The sequence below is a fragment of the Balaenoptera musculus genome, chromosome 2 (assembly GCF_009873245.2).
Source record: "Balaenoptera musculus isolate JJ_BM4_2016_0621 chromosome 2, mBalMus1.pri.v3, whole genome shotgun sequence".
NCBI lineage: Eukaryota > Metazoa > Chordata > Mammalia > Artiodactyla > Balaenopteridae > Balaenoptera > Balaenoptera musculus.
In genome coordinates, this window is record NC_045786.1 from 64275959 (window position 1) to 64298171 (window position 22213).

General features: G+C 53.4%; 1 protein-coding gene across 8 annotated transcripts in view; it reads left to right on the top strand.

The window, feature by feature from the left end:
- TLE3 (TLE family member 3, transcriptional corepressor) overlaps positions 1-22213 on the top strand; it is a 47096-nt gene that overhangs the window by 10194 nt on the left and 14689 nt on the right. For 4 of the 8 annotated variants that reach the window (XM_036841895.1, XM_036841896.1, XM_036841897.1 and 1 more), the window contains exons 5-8: positions 9946-10008; positions 11564-11668; positions 19269-19473; positions 21050-21066. In XM_036841895.1, coding sequence (XP_036697790.1) covers positions 9946-10008; positions 11564-11668; positions 19269-19473; positions 21050-21066 — 390 coding nt within the window. The remainder of the gene's footprint in view (positions 1-9945; positions 10009-11563; positions 11669-19268; positions 19474-21049; positions 21067-22213) is intronic. The other 4 variants (XM_036841898.1, XM_036841900.1, XM_036841899.1 and 1 more) reach the window with 1 other exon arrangement.

Genomic DNA, 22213 nt, shown 5'->3' on the forward strand with positions numbered 1-22213 from the left:
GTGCTTTGTGAACCAGTGGTGATCTCTGCTGGGGCCGAGCGGGGCAGTTTAGTGTGTCTGGGGGGCAAGGGGTGGGAGGCAGTCCTCCAGCTGAGGTGCGAGCGGGGTACGGAGACTATCAGACTTCCCGCCCAGGAAGAGGTCGGGCAGGCTCATGGGCCTGGGAGAAGCTGCAGGTGATACCAAATGGTCTGTAATGAGGGGCTAAATGGCCTGGTGGGAAGAGAGTACCCATGAGATCGGGCAGATGGAGGTGGTGAGCGGGCCAGAGCTGATCAGTCAGTGGGTGCTTTAGCCTCTCCTTAAACCCTTACTTACTCCAAGAGGAGAAGGGGACCCTTCCTCAGAGACCCCTTACCCGTGGAGAGTGCTGCCATCCGGTGCTCATCTTGCTTTGCCTAAGAGCAGAAGTCCTAGGGCAAGACCCCAGAGGAGTTGAGGTTGATGACCCCATCTCCTAGGACCTCACACTTTATCCCAGAGAAACAGTATCCCCATAAAGCCAGCCCGAAACGAGGAGAAGCATTAGAGCCTCCCAAAGAGCTGCCCTCCCCCTGCCACAGTCCTCCCACTGTTGGCTTGACGCTGGTCTCTGTGTCACCTGGCACTTGTGTGTGGCACCGGGGAGCCTAGCCTGCAGGAACTCCTTGAGGTGGTGGTGGGGTGTGTGCATGGGTGGTCTTCTCTCTTAGCCTCTTCCGGTTTCTCTCTAATCTCTTACCTGGTTCTCACCCCACTTCTCAAGGGATCTCCACCTGGCTCTCCCTCGCTATCCCCCTGACCAGGCCCCTGTCTTAATCCCCCCCTGGTGCTGTAGGAACATTGGGCATTTCCCAGGCCTCCAGGTGGTGGGTCTTTGATAAACCCTTTTTCATGAAGGTGCCAGTGGAATCAGAGTTTGTCTATCAGAAGTCAGTTGGTTCTCGAAGGGGTATCCTGGGAAGTTAGGTGCAGAGCACCAGGGGCTGGGAGACGGCCTGTCCCGGTGGCTAGGAGACAGGCTTTGAAGTCATACAAACTTAGTTTTGAGTCCTAGATTAGGATCTACTAGCTGTGTGACTCGGGACAGGCCATTTGCTCTCTGCGAACTTGACTTTGTCATGGGAATGATGAGGATGCGTACCTATTAGAGTGGTGCTGCCTGGTAGAACTTCCTGCAGTCGTGGAAGTGTCTATCTTATTGTCCAGTATGGTAGCCACCGGCCACGTGGGGCTGTTGAGCCTTGGAATGTGGCTATTGTGACCGAGGAACTGAGTTTCAAATTGAACTTTAATTAACGTTAGCTAGCCGCGCATGGCCGGTGGCTTCATATATTGGACTGTGCAGTTATAGAGAGTGTTTTGAGGATAATGTGAGATGATGCATATTAACTGCTTAGCACAGTACCTCCCTTGTGTGTGGGGAGACCTCAACAGGGGATTCTCACAACGGGACAGTCCCCAAAGTTGCCAAGGCCTCAGAGAGCGAGGACCCAGCTCCTTGGTGTTGCACATGTTGTAAGACTTCCCAGAGCCCTTTCTCCTTTGTGACTTGTTGGCTCCACATGCCAGCCCTACAGTGTGGACACCAAGAACCCCACCTAACAGTAGGAACACTGACGTTTCAAGAGGTTAAGTGACCCGATTGCGGTCTCACGGTGGACCAGGACGGGGTTCAGAACTGGAAACTCGGCTTGTTTCATTTGGACCAGTGATCTTTATCCAGAGGCCACATCAAGGCGTGGTCTTCTGTGGTCTCCACGCTGGCCCACCCTCAGACCCACCTGTACATCAAGGCTTTGATTCCAGTGTTGGGAAGTCCTCAGACAAAGCTTTTTAAGAATTCAGTGAAACATGAGTGTCAGCGATGTGTAGACTGGGGTTTCTCAACCTGGGCACCGTTGGCATTTGGGGGCCAGATAATTCTCTGTGGTGGGGCTGTCCTGGGCTTCCCGGGATATTGAGCAGCGTCCCTCGCCTTTACCTCCTAATTTCCAGTAGCACCGCTTCAGTTGTGACACCCAAAAATGTCTCCAGACACTGCCAGTGTCCCTGGGGGAGCAAAACCTGCCCTGGTTTAGAACCCTTGATTAGGGGGAGGAATTCTGGCTCCAGAGCCATTGTCTTGCTGTGTGACCTAGGGCAGCTGGGCCTTCTCTGGGCCTCATTTTCTCCATCTGTGAAATGAGATGTTGAACGTGCTGGTGGTTTGGGAGGAGGCCAGTCTGAGAGGGAGCCGATCCTTTAAGCAAGTTTCTAAATAACTGACCTTGATTTTTATGGCTTATGAATTGCCACCATTCCTGCCATCCTTGTCTGGGGAAGAGAGGCCCCTCTGACCCTTTTAATCTAAGGAAGGGCCATGCTCTTGGGTTGTGAACTCAGTGGTGGGGAGGGTAAAAGGGGACTGTTTCTGCCCACAGTCAGTCTGTTCCTTCCCCGACACCTCATTTTCCCCTTCCCACCACCCAGGTTTCCCAGAGAGCCCCCGTCCTTAAAAAGTCATAGCGCTGACCTTACAGGGAGACTCCCAAAATTTAACGAGCCGCCTCTGCAAGGGTAATGTGACTTTTACAGCCTGTTGAGGGGCAAAGGGAGATTTGCATAATGTTCCAAGGGGGATTAGGTGGCTGGGGGTTGCCATGGCAACGCCTCAGGGATGAATTGAGAATTTTCCCTCCTGGCGGGAGTTGGCCAGTGGAGTCTGGGAAGGTGGGGGAGGGGACCAGGGGGTTATCTGAGGGGAGGGAGGGAGGGATGGGGGGGTTGGTGGGGTCTGCCATGCCTGGGATGAATGCCTGGGGTGAATGGGCAGTGTTGGGAGAAGCTGTAATCTGAAAAGGCTTTCCCTGTTCCATCTACACAAGCAAGCTCTTTGAGGGCCATTCCCTGGAGTGGGGGTGGGAGGCAAGCAGAGTTTAATGTGTTTGGGAGCCAAGAAATTAAAGTGAACAAATATTTAAAGATTATTGGATCTTGTTAACAGGAAGCCCGGTGGATGGAAACTGAGAGTCTGAGAAATGAAAGTCTCGAGTCTTAGAGCCAGGGAGGGACTTGGCTGTCATCTTTCCAAGTCCCTCCCATGGAGTGGTGTCCACGTCCGTGTCCCTGTAGGGTTGCCATTGAATGCTCCCCAGGACGGAGTACTCACTTGCACAGAGCACCTAATTCGTTTTTGAGAGCTCTGATTCTTAACTTGGACCCAAGTCTGCCTCCTTCATGCAATGGAAGCTGAGGTCCTAGCACAGGACACACCTGGGGCGGAAATGCAGGTCTCCAGACTTTGCGTTGCCAACTCTTTCCAGGGTCAGTGGCCTAGATGCTTCCTCTGTTCTCCCACCCACACCACTCCCCCGCTTCCTCACTCAGCGTCACCATTCCCAATTCCCTTACTCTCTAGACTCTTGGCAGAAAATGTCCAAGATTTCTGGTGGGCGCAGAAAAGGAAGGTTGGATTCCTTTCAGGGGAGCACGTGGGAAGGTCATGTCACAACTCGGGGCCCCCAGACTCCCTTGCTTTTCATCTGTCCTCGCTGGGTAAGGGCAAGTGTGTTAAATCCTCTCTGCCATCTTTACTCTGTGTGAAGGGCACGGGGACCAGTGTCACAGGCTGGCCCCAGCCAGCGTCCCCTTCCTTCCCCAGGGAGACAGATCCTCAGGGTCACACCAGGGCTGGGCCTTTTTTTGTTCCGAGCCCTCCCGACATAAAGAATTCAGCAGGCTTCCTCGGAAGCATAAATATTTAATGGCGTTGTAGTTATATATAATTTGATCAATATGTCAGTGCTAAAAGGGCCTTTAAGGAGGTTCACCTATCATTGAGTGATCTGTGATGTAAACCTCCCCAGCCCCTGCAGGAGCAGGGGTCATTATCTCCCGGGCTGCTAAGTGGGTCATTTAATCCCGCCTTCTTAAAGACATCGTGGAGCTGCCCTCCCCTAGAGCCAGTGCCTGGCAGGGATGGAGCAGGGCCTGGGAACCCCGCACTGGCTTTTGCTGGAGGCTTCACACCTCCCTGTCCCTGGACTTCCTTCTCTCTGGTGATAAAACACCCACTTGCTTTATTTCAGAGCTCTCTGAGCTTGGTCCGAGGAGAAACTGCTTGGCAAGGAATTTCATCTCGTAGTCCAGTAATTGAGGGCCTATCAATTTAGAATTGCCTAGGAAATGCAGTGGGATACTTTAAGGTAAAATTGCTCAGATGCATTGTTCTGGAATCTCCCAGTATTTGATTGCGGGGTGACTGTGACACCTGGCTGCTGCAGCTTCCTGCTTCTGTGTGGCCCCCAGCCTCTCCCTGTGCCCCTGTGATGTTAATTCAAGACGAGGCAGACTCACTTTGAACACCCCAGGACTTGAGTCAGAGAACCAGGTAAAACCCGATCCAAATTCAAGAACCCCAGAGCAGACCAAGTGTCCACCCCAGACACACATGCTTCAAGAGGAGTAACCCAAGGCCCAGCCACCAGTCCAGAGGTCACATGGCCTGTCAGACACGGAGCTGGGGGGGGGGGGAGCACCATTTCCACGTGACGTGGGATGTAACTCACGTCTCACATAGGTATCTTTTCCTTAGCTCATTTTTCTCGCACACGTCCACAAACGGGGCTCCAGAATCACAGCACGCTGTTCTTCCCAAGACGCTGGTTGTCCCATGAAGCAATCCTTGTTTTAGAAGTGAAACCGGGAACCTGGGAGCGGCCCTTTGGCTGTCTAATTGCGTTACCTCCCACTAAATGAGACACCTTGAAGAGCCCTTGGCTGGCTGTCTTCAGCTCCCTGTGAATCACGGAAAGAACCAGGACAGGAGCTGCTTGACACTTACAAATAAGACATCACTGCTCCTTGTCTGCTCTGTGACTGTTGTGTGCAGCATGGCTGATGGACACATTCGAATGGTTTGTGCCATGAAGACTGGTCCTGGGGACCAAGCCCAGCCAGCCCCAGCCTAGCCCACCACCCGGCATCCATCCGTGTCTCGAGTTGGCTTGCCTCTTCTCTGCTCATCCTTTAAACTCACGTTCTGCTCTGTTTTACTGAGCTTTCTGGAGGAATCGTGTCACAGAGCAACTCAGGAATGTTTAGCATTCTCAAACTCTGAATGATGGCTCCTGGATCTTATAAGTTATTCAGTTCATCCCTCTGTTTTGCAGACAACAGAATTGAAGCCCAGAGGAGGGAAGGGATTTGCCCAAAGCCATGCAGCTAGATTGGAGGCCGATCTGGGAGGCAACGCCAGGTCGTTCCGGTGTGGCTCCGGGGTCAGAACATGTTCTTTAAAGCGGCCAGTTTCCTCCCTCTCCTTGTTTTTATTGCACTGAGGTTAGAATGAAGTGAGCATTTTCAAGAGCTGATTGGTCCAGACGACCTGGCAGTTTAAATACCGGAGAGACGGTCTCCTGGAAGTGGCTGTCGGCTTGAGCAGGCAGTTAAATTAAAAAAAAAAAAAAAAAAAAGCCGAAGACTGTCTGGGTGCTGCCGGTCAGGAGCAAGAGGTTGCTCGGGGTGTGGACCAAGGGCAGATTCCATCTCCCTTCATTCAGTGTCGTGGGTCAAAGGCCCAACGGATGGGAACAGCAGCAAATGTGAATGCAAGGGTGTGGCTGGAACAGTGCACTTTGAGAAAGCTCTGGCGCCCTCCGTTTACAGCAGGATGGTTAGAGGTTCTGCTCTAATGAGATGATCCCGTGAATGGGAGTCACTAAGGCGCGTGGAGCAGACTACTCTTTGGGAAACTACACTCGCCCCCCCCCCACCCCATCTTGTGTTCCGTCATTTATTACCTAACAGCCTGGATGGAGACACAGGGCAGGTGTACCTCCTGCGCCTAGTTGAGAGCGCAGATTCTGGATTTCGCAGCATCTCTGTGCATGCTTCTCTCTCTGAGCGGCTTCTCTGTCTGTGTTGAGTAGATTAGTTCTTTCTGAGGAACAATGTTTTTCCACCAGCAAAGCGGCCTTCTTTGAACCACACTTGAAAAGAAACTTTCAAAGGCAGCACCAGACTCCCCAAACACCTTTTTCCAAAGGAAGCCGTCCTCCCGCTGCCTGGCACCCGCCGCCTCCCAGGTTCTCCTCCGAGGCTCTGACTCAAAGGCAGTGGCCTTTTGGGACCAGGATGGAGGAAGGATGAAGGTCCACCCCGTGAGCCCCAGCTGCCTTATTGATAACAGGGTGCCCTGAAGGCCAAAAGGAGCTTTCCAGCGTAGGATCTAGTTCCGATTTGTGATTTGTGACCTGTCCCAATTGTTAAAGTCACACGTCTTGATTTTTTTTCTTTCCTTTCTTGGAAGTGATGTTTAGAGCTTGTTTGAGTTGGATCAAATGCTGTTTTAACAGCTGCCCTAATCGGAAATGCTGTCAATTATTAACCCTGACAGTAGTTTTTCTTTCAAAAATACTTCTCTGAGCTCTCTCAAAATGTCAAAATTTGGCTTCTTGGTAGGAAGACGTTTAGAGACGTCGCTTAATTGCCAAGCGTCAGTTTCCCCATCTGAAAACTGGAGATTTATAAGAAATGCCTTCCTTGTAGGGTTCTTGTGAGCTCACACATGCAAAATGCTTGGAACAGCTGGGTCGGCGGATGTTAGCCATTATTATTATCGTTGTTGTTAAGAGTGGTTCTGTCCGGTCAACTTTCTATTTGCAGGAGCTTCCGCTCCTGCCGTCACCACCCTCAAAAAAATAAACATGAAAAAAAAAATCGTTTAGGGAACAGTTTTCCTGTTCATTCTTTGACGCACCAGCGTGCGCTGAGCCCATTCTCAGGGTTGGATGGTCTATGTAGAGAAGACCGAGGCTCACTTCCTGCTTCCACGTGGTGGGGAGACCAGGAGGGGAGAGCTGCTCCCCGGCAGGGGACGGTCCCAGCTGGGAGGGATGGGATTGCATGCTTTCTCCACCCCCGCTTCCTCCCAGAAAAAAAAAAACCCAGACACGAGGACAGGGACCAAGTGTGACACCACCCCCTTCCCTCTGCCCTCCCCCAGCACTGTACAGTCCTAACTCGTGGCGGGCCAGAGTCCTTCCTGCCACTCGGGGAGGCCGCTTTTCATTAAGTCTGGGCCCCAGGAGAGAGCCTGAAGGCTGATAGCCCAGGCCTCTGGAATATTCCATATCTGTGTGGAGCTGTTCTGCTGGCCCTTGGTTGATGTGTGGGGTTGGGAGGCAAGAACTGCTCCCTGTGGGTGGAAGGGTGAGATAAGAGGGGACCTGGTCTCCCGGCAGATTTTTCCTCATAACCGGAGGATGCTGGGCTCTGGACCAGGCCCTGCAGGGGAAGATCCCACCTGGGGGCAGCCTGTGGCCGCACATTTGCTAAAAGATGCGGGGAGAGGGGAGGTCAGCTACTTTTTGTTTTGTTCCTTCACCTACCAAGATCTTGACACTTGACCTGTTTGCTAGAGGAAGTAAGCAACAGCTGGGACTCCTTTATAACCACCCACCCCAAAAACGGTGAGAGCTGTAGTTGCTGAGCAGGCCGAAGTGATGGGGAAGGTTCAGAGCCTCCGCCTGCCTTCCTGGCTGGGGAGGCGGCGGCAGCCAGAGCCCAACGGGCGGCTCGTGGCTGGTCTGTCTTGACCACTGCCTCACCCTGTCGATGAAGGACTTGTGCTGCTGTCCACCCTACCTCCTGGTTGTAGGTCAGCACTCCGTCCACCACTGCCCCTGCCCCAGATGCCCCCCACAGTGGGGCAGGCCCAGATCCCTGGCCAGGGGCCACCGCAATCTGAAGTCTCGAAAAATAAATGCGGGGAGGCCAGTGAGATTCTTTTGGCTCAACGTTTACTGAGCGCCTACTATGTACCAGCCTCTGCTGTGCCAGTCACTTGAGGTAAGAAGCCTTGGACCAGTGAGCTCCCTAGCAGTGAGGATGGTGTGTTTTGTTTATATCTCTTTGCTTTTTGTTTTAAGCAACACTTTGTATTCTTATTTGGCACATAAACATGTGACAGTTGAGTGAGTATGTTGCTCTTACAGGTTTGGACTGAGTTGATTGTTTCTAGAACTCCTGACCTGTACAACCCTGACTCTCATATTTTATCCCCAGTTGCCCACTATCAATCAATTTGGGGAAAGAGAAATGAACATAAGTGAGAAAGGACCTTGTTTTGGAGTAGAACTCTTCCCACTTACCTAGATTAATAATTTATGCAATAATTAGTAATCGTCCCAGGTTCCTTACAGTACGAATGACGGGCATCCAGTGGGCGGAGGCCAGGGATGCTTGCTGCTAAAAACACTACAATGCCCAGAGCAGCCGCATGCAACAAAGAATTATCTGGCCCCAAATGTCAATAGCACTGCTGCTCACAAACCCAGTTTGTATGACACACTGTTGTACAGTTGCCCTTGCTGGAATATACCCCGAATGTGCAGATGTGGCTGTGAGTCCCATGGGGCTTAGCCAGGATGATATACCCTCTCCACCCTGGAAGTTTAGAAATGTGGGGACCATTATTGGCACTCAGTTGGTCTAGGATATGGGGGACTGTCTTTCGCACCAAAGACTTGTTTTATCCCAGATGCCCACAGTGGGCAAGACTGGGCCTGTTCCTGAGAATCTAGAGTGTTCCAGGAGAGAGCGGTGATCTCTGATCCCCACCCAGGAGCCCCTGATGCCCTGGACAGGCGGTCTGAGTTGGAGCCTGCCAGCAGCCCCAGGACGTGGGACCACAAGGGCCCATCAGATTCCTGGTCCGTGGCCTGTCTCTTCACAAGCCAGGGGTATCCTCATCAGTGGCTGGGGGCTGGGGGGAGGAGGGGGTGCTGGCTCCAGGAATTCTCCTGAGGGCCAGGGTCTGTTTGTAAGCCTTCAGACAACGTTGCTTTTATTTTAAGTGCACAAGGATTTCTCATCCAGAGTCATTTGACATGCAGATGATCACAGATTTTTAAAGGCTGTTGTCATGGTTTTGTCTCTGAAAGATTGCTATGTGCTGATGAGAGCCTTGACGCCAGCTCTGGGACCTCAGTCGTGGTGGCCTCGGGATTCAGAAGGAGATAAGAGAAGCAATTCTGAGACTTGTCTGTCAGTGGTCCTCGGCCTTCCTGTCTGGATTCAGTTAACCATTTAGCCCCACTGTTTTTTTCTTTTTTCTTTTTCTTTTTTTTTTAAACCATTCTTCATCGGAGATGGTTTCACATGGAACACGGGTGGCAAAATCAGTTGATGTTTTTCTGAATGTGATCTTTTCTGGAGGGTTAGCGGTGGGGCACAGAACTGATCTGCCTTTTTGTGGCCAACTTAGATGAAGGGCTAGGGATCCAATCAGTTACATCCCAAGCATCATCTTAGAGAAGGCAGTGCTTTATGCCCCCCAAAAGGAAGCGTCAACGGTGGGATTTCAGGCTGGGCAGCACATAGAAGGGTGAGGGATCGGTCTGGTGGGGGAGAGACGGCAGTGAAAAGCGGAGGGCGAGGGAGACCCTTTAAGGCAGATACCGCCGGGTGTGAGGCTGGCCCCAGGGAGCACTTTGGCACATGCAGCCGGGCGTCTTCCATCACCTCCTGATTTGTCTGGGAGCCTGAGAGCCTGACTTGCTGTTGCCCTTGGGGCCGCTGGGCATAGCAATTCCTTCTCACCACACTGCGTTTCACTCTTGTTTGTGATGGGTTTCACCGCAGTGGGCGGTGTGGAGCTTGTTCTTGTTTAGTTTTGCGTTGTTTTGATTAGGGCTTCCATCCAGAGGAGGCGAACTGGATACTCTGAACCAAACACAGAGACCACCTCTGATAGGAAATTGGAGCTCCCTGAAATGTAGGCAGCCTGGTTGGAGGGAGTTGGAAGAGATTGCTTCACGCTGTGGATTTAGCGAGGCCTCCTGGCAGGAGGCCCACCGAGGGTGGAAGGATGGAGCCCGTCGGGGGTCTGCGGTTTGGGGGGGAGCTTGTCCTTCCACGGTCTGACATTTTGGCGACTTGATTTATTGGCCTGAGCCTCACGCGGTCTCTTTTCCTTTGCAGACAGAGATTGCGAAGAGACTGAACACGATTTTAGCACAGATCATGCCTTTCCTGTCACAAGAGGTAAGCCCTTCTTTTACTGTGCCCTCCGTTTCTTGCAGAGCAGCCCAGTGGCTGCCTAGGTCTCACCGGAGCCCCGGCCCCTGTCCGTTCATGTGGACTGAAGTTGACCACCTGGGGCTTTACAGAAGCTCCTCTGGCACATCAGAGGGGCCACTTGCTCCTTCAGTGGAACCTGTTCTCTGCCCCTGCCTGAGCCCTGAGAGGAGGGTCCTGGCCTGCGGCGGGGCTAACAGTGGGCAGTGGGTGCCTCTTTGCCTCCCCTCCCCGCCCTGCCCCTACCCCATCCCAACCAGCATTCCCAGCCTCTGCTTCCCCGTGCCCCAGCTTCCACACCTGGAGACATCTAAGAGCAAGGAAGCCTGGCCAGTTAGCACCAAGGGCCAGACCCTGCGAGGAGAACCACTACCCAAAGGGGACCCCGGCCCCCAGGACAGAGTGTCCTCATCAGAGGCATGACCAAGTCAGTCACATCATCTTCTAAGCACACTTTTGCAAGAGACCCCCACCTGAGGCAGGGCTGGACCAGTGGGCAGTAGGAGAAAAGCATCTCCAAGGAGGCCCCGTGGTGCAGGGCAGATGGGTGGGCTGCCCGAGAGGGGCCCCTTTCCATCCAGCAGAGCTCCCTCCAGCCTGGGGCACGCCTGCCCTCCAGGCCCCCCTCAGTGGCTGAGACCACCCTCACTCCCTCTGGGATTCCTGGGTCTCTGAGTCGCAGTAGTGACCCATGCATGATTGAATTCATGTAAAAACAGGATATAGTGATGTCCTAGGAGCTTGCAACCCATTAGGGGAGACAGCTGCCTATGAAGCGGGTTTCACTTCAAGGCTGACGGGAATGAATGCACTAAAAAAAAAAAATTTTTTTTTTAAATAGACTCTATTTTTTATAGTTTGAGGTTCACAGCAAAACTGAGTGGAAGGTACAGAGATGTCCCCTAGCCTTCCCCACCATCAACATCCCACACCAGCGTAACTGATGAACCTACATCGACACGTTATCACCCAATTCCTAGCTTATAACGTTGTGCCATTTTGTTGTTGTTGTTCGTTTTCTATTTAGATAGATACAGGTTGAGTATCTGTAGATACACGTACTTTTTCTCTGAACCCTTTGGGTGTAAGTTGCAAACATCCTGACAATTCACAGCACTCACTGCTCCAGCTGCCTCTCCTAAAAACGGGACACCCTCCTACGTGACTGCACTATTGTCACCACATTTAGAAAACGAATAATCATTCAGTAGCATCTTCTAACATCCAGCCCATTCTCAAATGCCTGGAAGGCAGTTTTTTTGTCTGCGTGGCGGAGGGAGATGGTGGACAGATAGCCCTTTTTTGGCTCTTCTATATTTTAACTTAAAACTCTGGGAAGTGTGGATTACAGAAGTAATAGGCACGCGTTGAGAAGGGTTTAAAGGGTCCCCCGTCCTCCCTGTGTCCTCCTTTGGTCAGTGGACCTCCTCTGCCTCCTGTGTCACCGCCTGTCCCCTACCCCCGTGCCTCCGTGGTCGGTCGGGGACGGCGGCCGCCTCTAACCCACACCCGGTCCCTCCAGCACCAGCAGCAAGTGGCGCAGGCGGTGGAGCGAGCCAAGCAGGTCACCATGACAGAGCTGAACGCCATCATCGGGGTACGTGGACTCCCCAATCTGCCTCTCACCGTGTGTATAGCCCTTTTATTCCTCTCATTTACCATAACCAGAGATGGACCCTGACCTTAGCTGGCCTCAAAGAATGGCAGCCTCGGGGCTCCGGCCTCTCCCAGCATCTCATGGGCTTGGACCCACCTAGAGATCTCCCCCTGTGGCTCCCCGGTTGCCTCTCAGTCCCCAAGTTAAAGGGGTGCCCAACACGCCCTGATCCACCTCGAAATTCATCAGCCCCATCCTTTCCCGGCTTTCGGTGTCTCCAACATTGCAGGGGGGCGTGGACTCTGGGATCACCTTGGAGGCCAACCTGATTTCTCCCACCTCCCCAGGGGCCTGTCCCCTCACTGGCAAAGGTCTGCCCTTCTTTGGCCACCTGGGATCAGAACTGTCTCTGCTGTACTGTGATGTGAAACGTGCTGTGGCATTTGGGTCTGGGCCTTGCTGTCCCATGCGCTGAGCTGCCTGGCGGAGTCTTCATCATGGGCCCATGTCAAGTCCAGCCAGGGCCCCTGGCTAGGTCTCCCTGATGTTCTAGAAGTCCCATCTCACTCGGGAACAGGAAAAGATAATGCAGAGTGCTTCGTGAGGCCCACTTCTGGTCTGCCCCTCAGTGAAAGGAGGAAGCCAAATCTCTCCCCTTTAGTGCTCCTACCTTGCTTACATCTTTAGTGCGTTTCTGGGATTGACACAGCATCTTTCTCCTGCTTGCTGCTTTGGTATGAGGCTGCTAAAGGATATTTAAGACAAGCGTCTGAGGAGAAACAGGTTTTTCAAGGGGACTTTGGGCAAGGCTCTTAGCCTCAGGATGCACCTGTCCTCCTTTGGTCCCTAAAATGAACAGGGTGGGTGAGATCACTGCTTCCCATCCACAGATGGCTAAGTCCAGGTCCCCAACGGAGCTTCTGAACAATAAATTCTAGGGCACTCACCCCAGAGTTCTTTTCCATAGGTTTGGGGTGGAACCGGAAATCTGTGGTTTTGAAGTTTTCTAGATCATTCGGAAGGGTAGTCAGGCTTGGGAAGCAGTAGACTGGTTGGCTGAGGTCCCTCTAGCCCTCTGATTGGTCTTCATTCCTCCTCTTGTTCTTAAGTACGGTCATTATTTCAAGGTGGAACTGAAGGCCTAGAATGTTCTGCTTGGTGGGATGAATGATGACTCTGGGCTCTTCATTCTGGGGCAGAAACCTGGAGACCTGTGTTCTAGTTAAGCCTCTTCCCCATGTGACCTCAGGCAGTCCCATCTCTTCCTCGGGCCTTAGTTTCTGCATCTGTGACAGGAGGGGGTGGACCAGTTCATCTCTTTGGGCCAGGCATGCCGGGAGGGGTGGGCTTGGAGTGACAGAGTGATGCTGGTGGATCCTGATTCTCCAACACATTACTGGGACCCGTGATGGTTACGGGGTTCTGTCCTGCTGGTCTGAGTCCCCTGGCAGCTGCTGAGTGCTGCTGGGGGATGGCCAGGGGGAGCGTTAGCCTCGGCTGAATCCTGACAATGTTGAGGCGGGAGGAGCAGACGCTCACCTACTGTGTGGCAGGAGCAGAGGGGAGGCCAGAAAGGGCAACAGGAGTGACTGGTCACTGCTTTTAGCCAGTGAGCTTGGGAGGCAGAGCCCCCAGCAGGGAAATCATAATACGGTAAAAGTTTGAAGTCTCCTTGGAAACCATCTCAGCCCAGGGTTCTTCAGCCTCAAGACTCGTGGACTTTGAGGCCAGATACTTTGTGAGGAGGCACGGTAGGGTGTTCAGCAGCAGCCCTGGCCTCCCCGCACTGGCTGCCAGTGGCACCCTCCCACACACAGGTGTGACACCCCAAAACGTCTCCAGACATCGCCAGATGTCCCGGCAGGGGCAGTGCATGAAATGGCCCGTGGTAGAGAACCACTGATCCAGCCGATGCCCTTGCTTTACAGAGATGGGGAGTGATTCACAGACCGTCACACACGGTTCAGGAGCAGCGCCAGGCCAGAGGCCCCAGGCTGGCTTTCGGCTTAGGGCTCTTCTCCCGCTACCTCCCGTCCAGCCCTGGTGTGGCACCGGTGTCCTCTTCAGTGGCTAATTCACAGCGTGGTGGCTTTGCTGAGAGTGGCACATGAGTGGCACATCGGGGTTCTCTGATACTTCTCCTCTCTCAGCTCCTCGTCCCTATCCGCTTTCCAGGCCCCGCCTTCCCATCCCTGCCATGGCCACAGTGGAGTCCCTTCTCCCCCACTGTCTCCCCCCCACCCCTTTGGAATTAAAATCCTCTTATGAAAACTTTTTTTTTTTAAGTTCTAAGAAAAGAGTGGAATTGGGGGAAGAAGCGCTGCTCGGATTAGCTCCACTTCCTTCAAGGAGTATTTAGGAAGCTACACGTTAGGTCAAGGCAGCTCGAGGCAGAGATTGGAATTCAATTAAAGCCAACGAGTGGGGCCTGTGACCCCCATTTTCGAGGTAATTGCTTCTCCGGCTCTGAGTGAATGCGGCCGTCTCCCTGTCATTAAGAAGGCAGCCATCTAATCACTGCGCCTGACAGAGCCTCACAAGGCAGGAATTACGGACGGCTGAGGATGGCTCGCTGAGCCGGGGCATCCTGTGAAGGAGGAAGGAGAGGGACAGCGGGCTTGCGGCCGGGCTGACTCGAGAGAGTGATGGGAGGAGGGTGGCAGGGGGCCGGGGGGGCTGGTGGCCAAAGGGCAGGAGTCCTGCCCCAGCAGGGAAGGGCGGTGAAGGGAAGGGCCCAGAAGCCTTGTGGCTACCCACGTGGTACTGTCCGATTTGCCCCTCTTGGGGGAGAAGTAGCCCAGCCCCCTGGTCTGGGAGTTAGGGGGGCTTTGGGCAAGTCACTTCATTCCTCTGGCCTGTTTTCCCCATTTGCGAAAAGATGGAGAAGGGCTGGGCAAGTTTCCTTTGACGTGCCCTCTTCAGTCAGTCATCTGGGGCTCTCTTGGGCGTGGGGTGGAAGGATTCTGGGTTCACATCTTGGCTCATTTCAGAGAGAGATGAGAGGTCAGGTAGACACATCTGGCGTGGGCATACCTGCAGCTAGTGGTGTGTATTTATCACATGAATTAGAGTATTTCCAGGGCCTCCCCTCCAGGTGAGAGAGGCCAGAATCCGGTGTCAGCTTGGTGTGAGGGGAGAGGGGACAGAGGGGCTGACGGAAGCCCAGGCTTGCTGGCCCAGCCTGCCCACCCCACACAGGGCCACTGGGAACTCAAGTGACAGTCTGGGGAAGGCAGGCCTGAAGGTGTGTGTCTGTTCGCCGGGGCCTGCCAGGACCCAATTACTGCAGACCTGTTACACACCCTTTTTTCTTGGATCCAAGTTATTGGGGGATCATTCGAGGGTCAAAAGATTCCTGAGCATGAGGGGTGAAATACTGTCCCTTGGTCAGCAGCTTGCACAAGGCCTCTCCAAGCAGATTAAAGACCCTGTGAGCTGATGCTACCCACCGTTTTCAGAACTCACGTTTTACTTTGCTCCGTGCTGGTCCAAGGTCACTGAACACGGCAGGAGGAGGGGCACGTACCTCACTGGCCCCACTGACAATTTGGCCTGCATTCCCTTGGAAATTATTAGTGGAAGATATAGGTGTTGGCTTGATTACTTTTTTTTTTCAATTTTTATTTTATATTGGAGTATAGTTGATTAACAACGTTGTGTTAATTTCAGGCATACAGCAAAGTGATTCAGTTGTACATATACATGTATCCATTCTTTTTCAAATTCTTTTCCCATTTAGGTTATTACAGAATATTGAGCAGAGTTCCCTGTGCTGTACAGTAGGTCCTTGTTGGTGCTTCTTACTTTTTTTAAATTGGGTGAGCGGGGTGAGGAAGGGGGAGGTTTTAGCTTGTTACAAAAACTACACTGGGTATTTTGAAGCCAGTCCTGAGGTTCTCGCATTCCCTCCAGGATGCTGATGAGCTGGGTTCAGTTGACCGGGAGAAGGATGGTGCAGAGAGCGTGCCTTAGAACGAACGCATCTGTTTCTCTCAGCCAGGGGGCCGTGGTAGAGAGAAGTCACGCTGGGTTTGCGTCCTGGCTCTGGTTACTTTGGCTTAGCAGAGTTCCTTCGCCTCCCCCTGAGCCTGTTCCCGTCTCTGAAATGGGGATAACGGGGTTGTTGTGAGCTCTCCAAACTATAACAGAGCATGAAGGCACAATTCAGCCTGGAGCTGGGGGGCCACCTCCGTGGGCAGGAAGTAGAGGCTGGGGCTGCTCTCCCTCTCCTGGGAGGGCAGGGCGTCTGCATCTTATGCAGTTAGGACTCTGTCTGGGTGTCTTTGGTGGGTCTCAGCCCTGGAAATGCTTAGACAACTTCAGTAGGTTTAACCCAGATCATGAACCTGAGAAGCGAAGCATTAAATCAGGTAGCGGAGGCATGAAGCGCGATGTGCATAATCCAGTTACACAGACTCGGCCAGCGCGGGCCTCCCCAGCAGCCTCCCACGTAAGTGGCCATACCTTCGGAGCCCGGGACCTGGGCATTCGGTGCACGTGAGGACAGGGACACACGTCTGCCCCACGGGACATGTTCTCTGACAGGTTGCTGTTCCAGCATGAAATGTTAAAGGTGGGAGGAGGGCGTGCTCACGAGGGGGCTTGCTTCCACAAGCCTCACCCCTCTTTTGGGGTTGGGGGGTGGGTTGTTAACTTCCTTTCCTATGGTGGACGGAGAAATCGTGGTCTTGGAGGGAATGGTGGAAGCCAGGGACAGGCTGCTGCAGGGTGGCGAGCCCAGTGCCCTCCTCGGACGGTGGACTCGGTCCCATTTGTCCCCAGTTGGAAACGCTGTCCCCCTCCCACTCGGATGTCACTGTGTTTCTGCACATCGTCCTCTGAAGTCAGAGATATGTCACAGGGATAGAAATGCAGCCTGAGGATGGCTGTGCCCTGCCTGCGACACGGGGACGGAGAGACGGGTGGATCACTGCCAGCCAGCTCCCCCTGCCCCGCTGCAGCAAAGACTTTATCTCACTCTTTTATCGCAACCAGGACTGTTGTTAGCAGACCCTTGGCCCGACAAGGCCTGGCATCTGTCCTCGCCCCAGGAGAGAAGCCTGGGAGGAGGTCGGCTCTCAGTCCCTGCTTCCTGGAGCCTGCTGGGCCGCTCCCGACTATGCCTTCCAACCACCCAGAGCAGACCTCAGGGGAATTTCTGGCTGTGCAGGGGTTGCTCTTGTATTTGAAGATGAGAAGTACATGGAAGCTGCCTTTCTTCTGTTGCAAAGGAGACGCACTCCTGCTTGACGGGCCACGGCTGAAAACCACCCTCTCCGTCTGGGAAGCTCAGCAGCTTTGAAAGCCACTGTCTTCCAAACAGCCACTGCAACCACAGCCTTTGTTCCAAGCTTCTGGTGCTGGTTCACGGGTTCATGTTTTGGGAAGCAGGATGCATCGCTGATGCTCGTCGTCCCAACCAAGAGGAGGCTTGGATCTGGGAAGGTGGATGGCTTTTGGACAGAGCCACTCTGCTGACTTACTTCCCAGCCTCTCTGTGTAAACCCTTTTCCAACATTTTCATCCATTCACCCAGCAAATGTGTATTGGGCGAACATGCCAGGCCCCACTCGAGGTGCTGGGATGGATAAAACAAGGTCCCTTCTTTCTGGAGCTCACGAGTTGGCCAAGATCAGAGAAAGATGTAAGATGCAGTTCTATTTGTGGTCCACTCATAGTTTTTGCTAATGTTTGTTGAACGCCTGCTTTGCCTTCACGTGTAGTAACGCACGTGATCCTTGTACAGCCTGAAGAGATGGGCTGCACTCTGATCCCCACTTTGCAGATGAGGAAACTGAGGCTGAGAGAGGTCCACTGTTGTCTAAGGTCTTACAACTGATAAAAGATAGAGCGGGACATCTTCCTTAGTCTGTCTGGCTCCAGAGTCTGAGCTGTCATCACTCTCAGAAAGGAGGAACCTGTTGTGACCTGGATGATGGGGAGGGCTTCCAGGGGGCCCTTTGGCTTTGTTTCTGCTCTGGCGTCTCGAGGCAGATCTGGGGTCAGGCTGCAACCTGGACCAGTGCCCACCGGCAGCTTCCGTAAACTGCCCACCAAGAGATGTCCTAGGTCTGGAGCAATGGCCGTGGGTCCCAGCCTTTCTCCCCAAACTGAGAAATGAGCTCTCTGAGGCCAGGAGTGTGGTGTGACTGGGGGTGCCGTTAAATTTGGGGGTGCACCAGGTTGGCGGTTGGCAGCTTAGTTGGGGAAGAGCGGGGCTCTTAATCCCTGACCTCAAACACACTCACTGCCTCTTGGAGCCTCACGTCTGTCCAGAACTGTGGGCCTTCATTGTGTTTTATTGTCTGTCGGTGGCCTGAGAGCCACGGTTCACACTGACAGGCGAGTCTGTCACGTCTTGGCTCTTTGTCACCCCCACCAACTCTTCTTGCTTTAGGAACATTCTTTGGATGACGTCGGTGGTTGACAGATTTGAGTCCAGATACCACACTAGTGGTGAGGCTTGGCTAGTTACTGGCCGCCCACTCCAGCCCCTAAGTGCCAGTTTGCCATCTGTAGAATGGGCAGAACCCTTCTGCCAGGTAGTTGGAAGGATCAGAGAAAATATTTGGAAAGGGCCCAGGCATTCATTCAGGCATTCAGTAAATTTCTGTTCCCTCCTTTTGTGCTCGTTGAGAAGAAAGATGTATGTGTACCCAGGGGCCCAGCCATTCCTAAGAAATATTTCAGTTCCTATGAAATATTCAGCTGTGGTGTAGCTTGCGCCACAGTGCCCGTGGTTCTTGACGCAATCTTGGGAATGATAAAGGGCGCTTTGTCTTGGCTGCTGGGGGAGCACAAGGGGAAGGGGGAAAAGAAGGCTCTGAGGCTAGTGCTGAGCGGAATCCGTGATTAGGGATTGTTAATCCTTGCTATTGATAATAAGTGACTTAATGCACGACTAGATTTTGGAAGGGGAGGGAGCCATGGAAAGGCCTCTGGGAAACGTTCAGCTATTGTTATGAGATCACTTAGTGAGTAACCTGCCTGAGGTCACCCAGCTAGTCAGTGCCAGAGCTGGGATTTGAATCCTGGTCTGTCTTGATTCCAAAGCCCCCACTCTTCCTGTTACCCTGTTCTCCACTCTGATGTCCAGTGACGTTGGCTCTCATTCCACTGGCCCCAAACTCCTCTTGATCTCGGGACTCCTCTGCTGTGTCCTGCCCCCGCTCTGTAAGACAGGCGTGGAGTTCCTCAGAATTAAGGAGTCTGCCCCAGGGTACGGGCTCAGGGTGGGAAACGCTGGCTGCTGACGTTTGCAGGCGTGTAAGCATGAGCAAAACTGTGACCGCGAGGAGCTTAAAAGTGGATCGCCCTCAGCGGAGAGGGAACCCCGATGACTGGCTTTTAAATGCATGCTGTATTTATCTTGGGCTTGGAAACATGCATTGAGAAGTTCTGTCCTGAGACTGGGGTTGGAGAGGAGATGGAATGTTTGCCATCATAAATCTTGTGTCTCAATTGTGGTCCATTACCAGACTTCCTCCAGCATGACAGCATGTGTGGCCTGAGCTGGGGGCAGAGGTTTGGGGGGCATGTTCCCCCGGCACTTCCTGGAGGAGCAAGAGGGCTGGCCCGGGCCTCCCCGGCCCTCCCCGCTCAGCCGCACTCACCACCAACTTCATTGCAGCAACAGCAGCTCCAGGCGCAGCACCTCTCCCACGCCACGCACGGCCCCCCGGTGCAGCTGCCACCCCACCCGTCAGGCCTCCAGCCTCCAGGGATCCCCCCAGTGACGGGGAGCAGCTCAGGGCTGCTGGCGCTTGGTGCCCTGGGCAGCCAGGCCCACCTGTCGGTGAAGGACGAGAAGAACCACCATGAGCTGGACCACAGAGGTGCGGCCCGGGGCAGGGGCGGAGGGCAGAGTGCAGGGCGGGGGGCAGAGGTTTTGGAGGCCCCTCTGTGAATAGACACAGCAAATGCTGTCACCCGAGGACCAGGAGTTAGCAAAAGGCTTGGCGCCATCTATTAAGTTCCTGGTACACGGAAACCGGACCCCCATCCCCCAGGCCACCCCCCAATCCCTGATGTGTACCTGCTCTTCTTTGCCCTGGAAGACATGTTGTCCTTTCTTCCTGGAGTACCTTCCCATCTTCCTAGCCACACCCTGTGCACCCTCCAAGGGCCAGCCCCAGTCCCACTCCTTCAGGATGCCCTCCTGGCCAAGCTGAGGATCTCTTTTCAAATTCCCATAAGAGTTCAAGAGTTGGGGGTCCCAAGACGGAGCCCTTTGTTGCCATTCTTCTGTTTCCTACCCTGGAAAGAGTTTTATCCTCACCAGGATCATTAGTCCTTGGACAGAGACCGAGTTTTTTGGAAAAGATACCCAGTTGGCGCTCAAGTAAAGACTCGTTAGGGGACTGTCTTTAAGTAGAGGTGGTGGTGACACTGCTGCAGGGAGATGATTGGGAAGACTGGGAATGAGAACGTCCTCTACCCTTAACCCAGCCTGTCCCGCGAAGACCCCTGAAGGTGCGCCGAGAAGGGCCTTGGGAGGGCCTAGTTTGATCGGGAAAGGAGAGGGCCTGGCTTCCTAGCAGACCCTTTGCAAAGATTGCCACCTTGTGTGGTCTGCCCTTAGATATTATTTTTCTAGCTTTATTGAGAGATAATCGACACATACTATTCTGTTTAAGGTGCACCACATGATGGTTTGATTTGCCCTTAGATATTTACTGGGGCACATGGCCAATGCCTTATGAGCCGGCCCTGAGCACAGGGGGCTTGGAGTGTTACCATCCTGCCCGGGACCGGGGCCATGGGGCAGTAGTAGCAGGTCATGAGAACCAGAGACTAAGTTTTTTTGCCCCCTGCAGTAGGATGGTCCTCCTGGCAGAGGAAGAGGGCCTCCCCACAACAGACAGGAGGATCAGGGAGCTAGTGCTTGGCCGGGCAAATAATCAGAGGCCTCAGCTTCCAGGGGCGTCTTGGTAAAGAAACAGAGAAGAGTGTTAATTAAAAAACACCACCACCAAAATACCACTCCCATAATTCTTTTTTTTTTTTTAAATAACAATAATGTTCTCAACTCCCAGGTCCTATGGATATTTTGCATAGCACGATCCTTCCCAAGTTTATGGCTTTAAAAACTGCTGACCTGTAATCTTGGTGCCCTTCTCGGCATGTCAGGGAGAGCTAGGCCACAGATCCCCCCCGCTGCCCCACCGGGGCCTGGTGGCCGGGTGAAGCATTGGAATTGGGGCGGTTGATTTCCAAACTGAGAGACGTCACCTAATGGCCCTACCTTGGCTGACCCGCAGTGACTCAGAGAGCCAGGCCGCTGCCCGTTTTAGAACCCATGAACTAGCAAAGCAGAAAAGCCAACTGGACGAGACTGACCTTGCTTTCTTTTTTGTTTCTCTGTCTTGGGGGACCTGCCCCTCCTCCTGTCCTGGCCTTCTGTCCCCAAAGAGAGAGAATCCAGCACGGTAAGTGCCAGCACTCTGGAACCTGTGGGGGGGGGTTGGTGTTTGGGTGCTGGGGGGGGTCAGCCCTAACCCTATGTGGGCTCCTGGGAGAAGGGTGTCATCGTGAAAGAGGTGCTGCTGTCCCCTGTTGAGTGACCTGCACTTGGGGAAGCCTTCATCTCTCCAGGCTTCAGGGCCATCATTTGTTAAATGAAGAGCTGGCTTAAGTGGGCTCTACTAACCAACCGCCTTTTATACGAGAGTTGATTACTGGAGAGGTCAGCCAGCCAGCCCTGGGCCCTCCAAGGGGGGCTGTGGAGTCACAGGGCTGAACCCAGAGCTCGGGACCCTGGTCCCCGCCTCGTTTGGGGCCAGAGTGCCTCCCTGCCCCCCAGATTGGCTGACCCCTGTATGATCCTATATCCTCCTCATTTCCTCCCAGCACCTGAGGTTTCTCCCTGTTCTAGGCTTTAACTCGGTTTGAGAAAGTGCTAGCAAGAGAGCGTTAAGGGCAGGCTGCCTGCGTGTCTGTCAGCTCTGAGATTTGTTGTAAATCTTTCTGATCACACTGAGGCTCAGAGGTTCTGTTTCAAGTGAATAAGCCTTCTGAATAAGCACAGTGGAGTCTGGATAAAAAAAAATCCTCCAGCGATTAACACAGCTATTTTATTCCTCATCGCCGTCCTTGTATCTGGGGCCATCTAATCTGTTAGGATGGCTTTGGTTATTATTACCTCGTGTTAAGTAGGACTTGGAAGGTCAGGCAGTTAACTAACCATCTAGACAGCAGCTTCCTTGGGCGGCTCCTCCATCCCGACCCACCTCCCCTTGCCAGCCCTCTACCCGGGCTGACTTTAAACCACCCATTAGCAGCAGTGCTCACGTCCCCTCTCGACTTGCCTGTGTGCTCAGAAATCCAGGTCATTTGGGCCCAGGAATGGCTAGGTGCATAAGAAAGGAACAGCTGAAACTGTAAATCCATTTTGATTGCTTCAACGTTGATCCCAGTAGGTGGCCTTGTTGGAGGGCTGGGCTGGACACCTCAAGGCTCAGTCTGGTCCCAGATGCATGGGATGTTGGGTAGTCCTCTTGGCCTCGCTGAGCCTCAGTTTCTCTGTCTGTAACATGGCAGTATTCCTGCCCAGCTGGCCTCTCCGCGTAGCTAGGA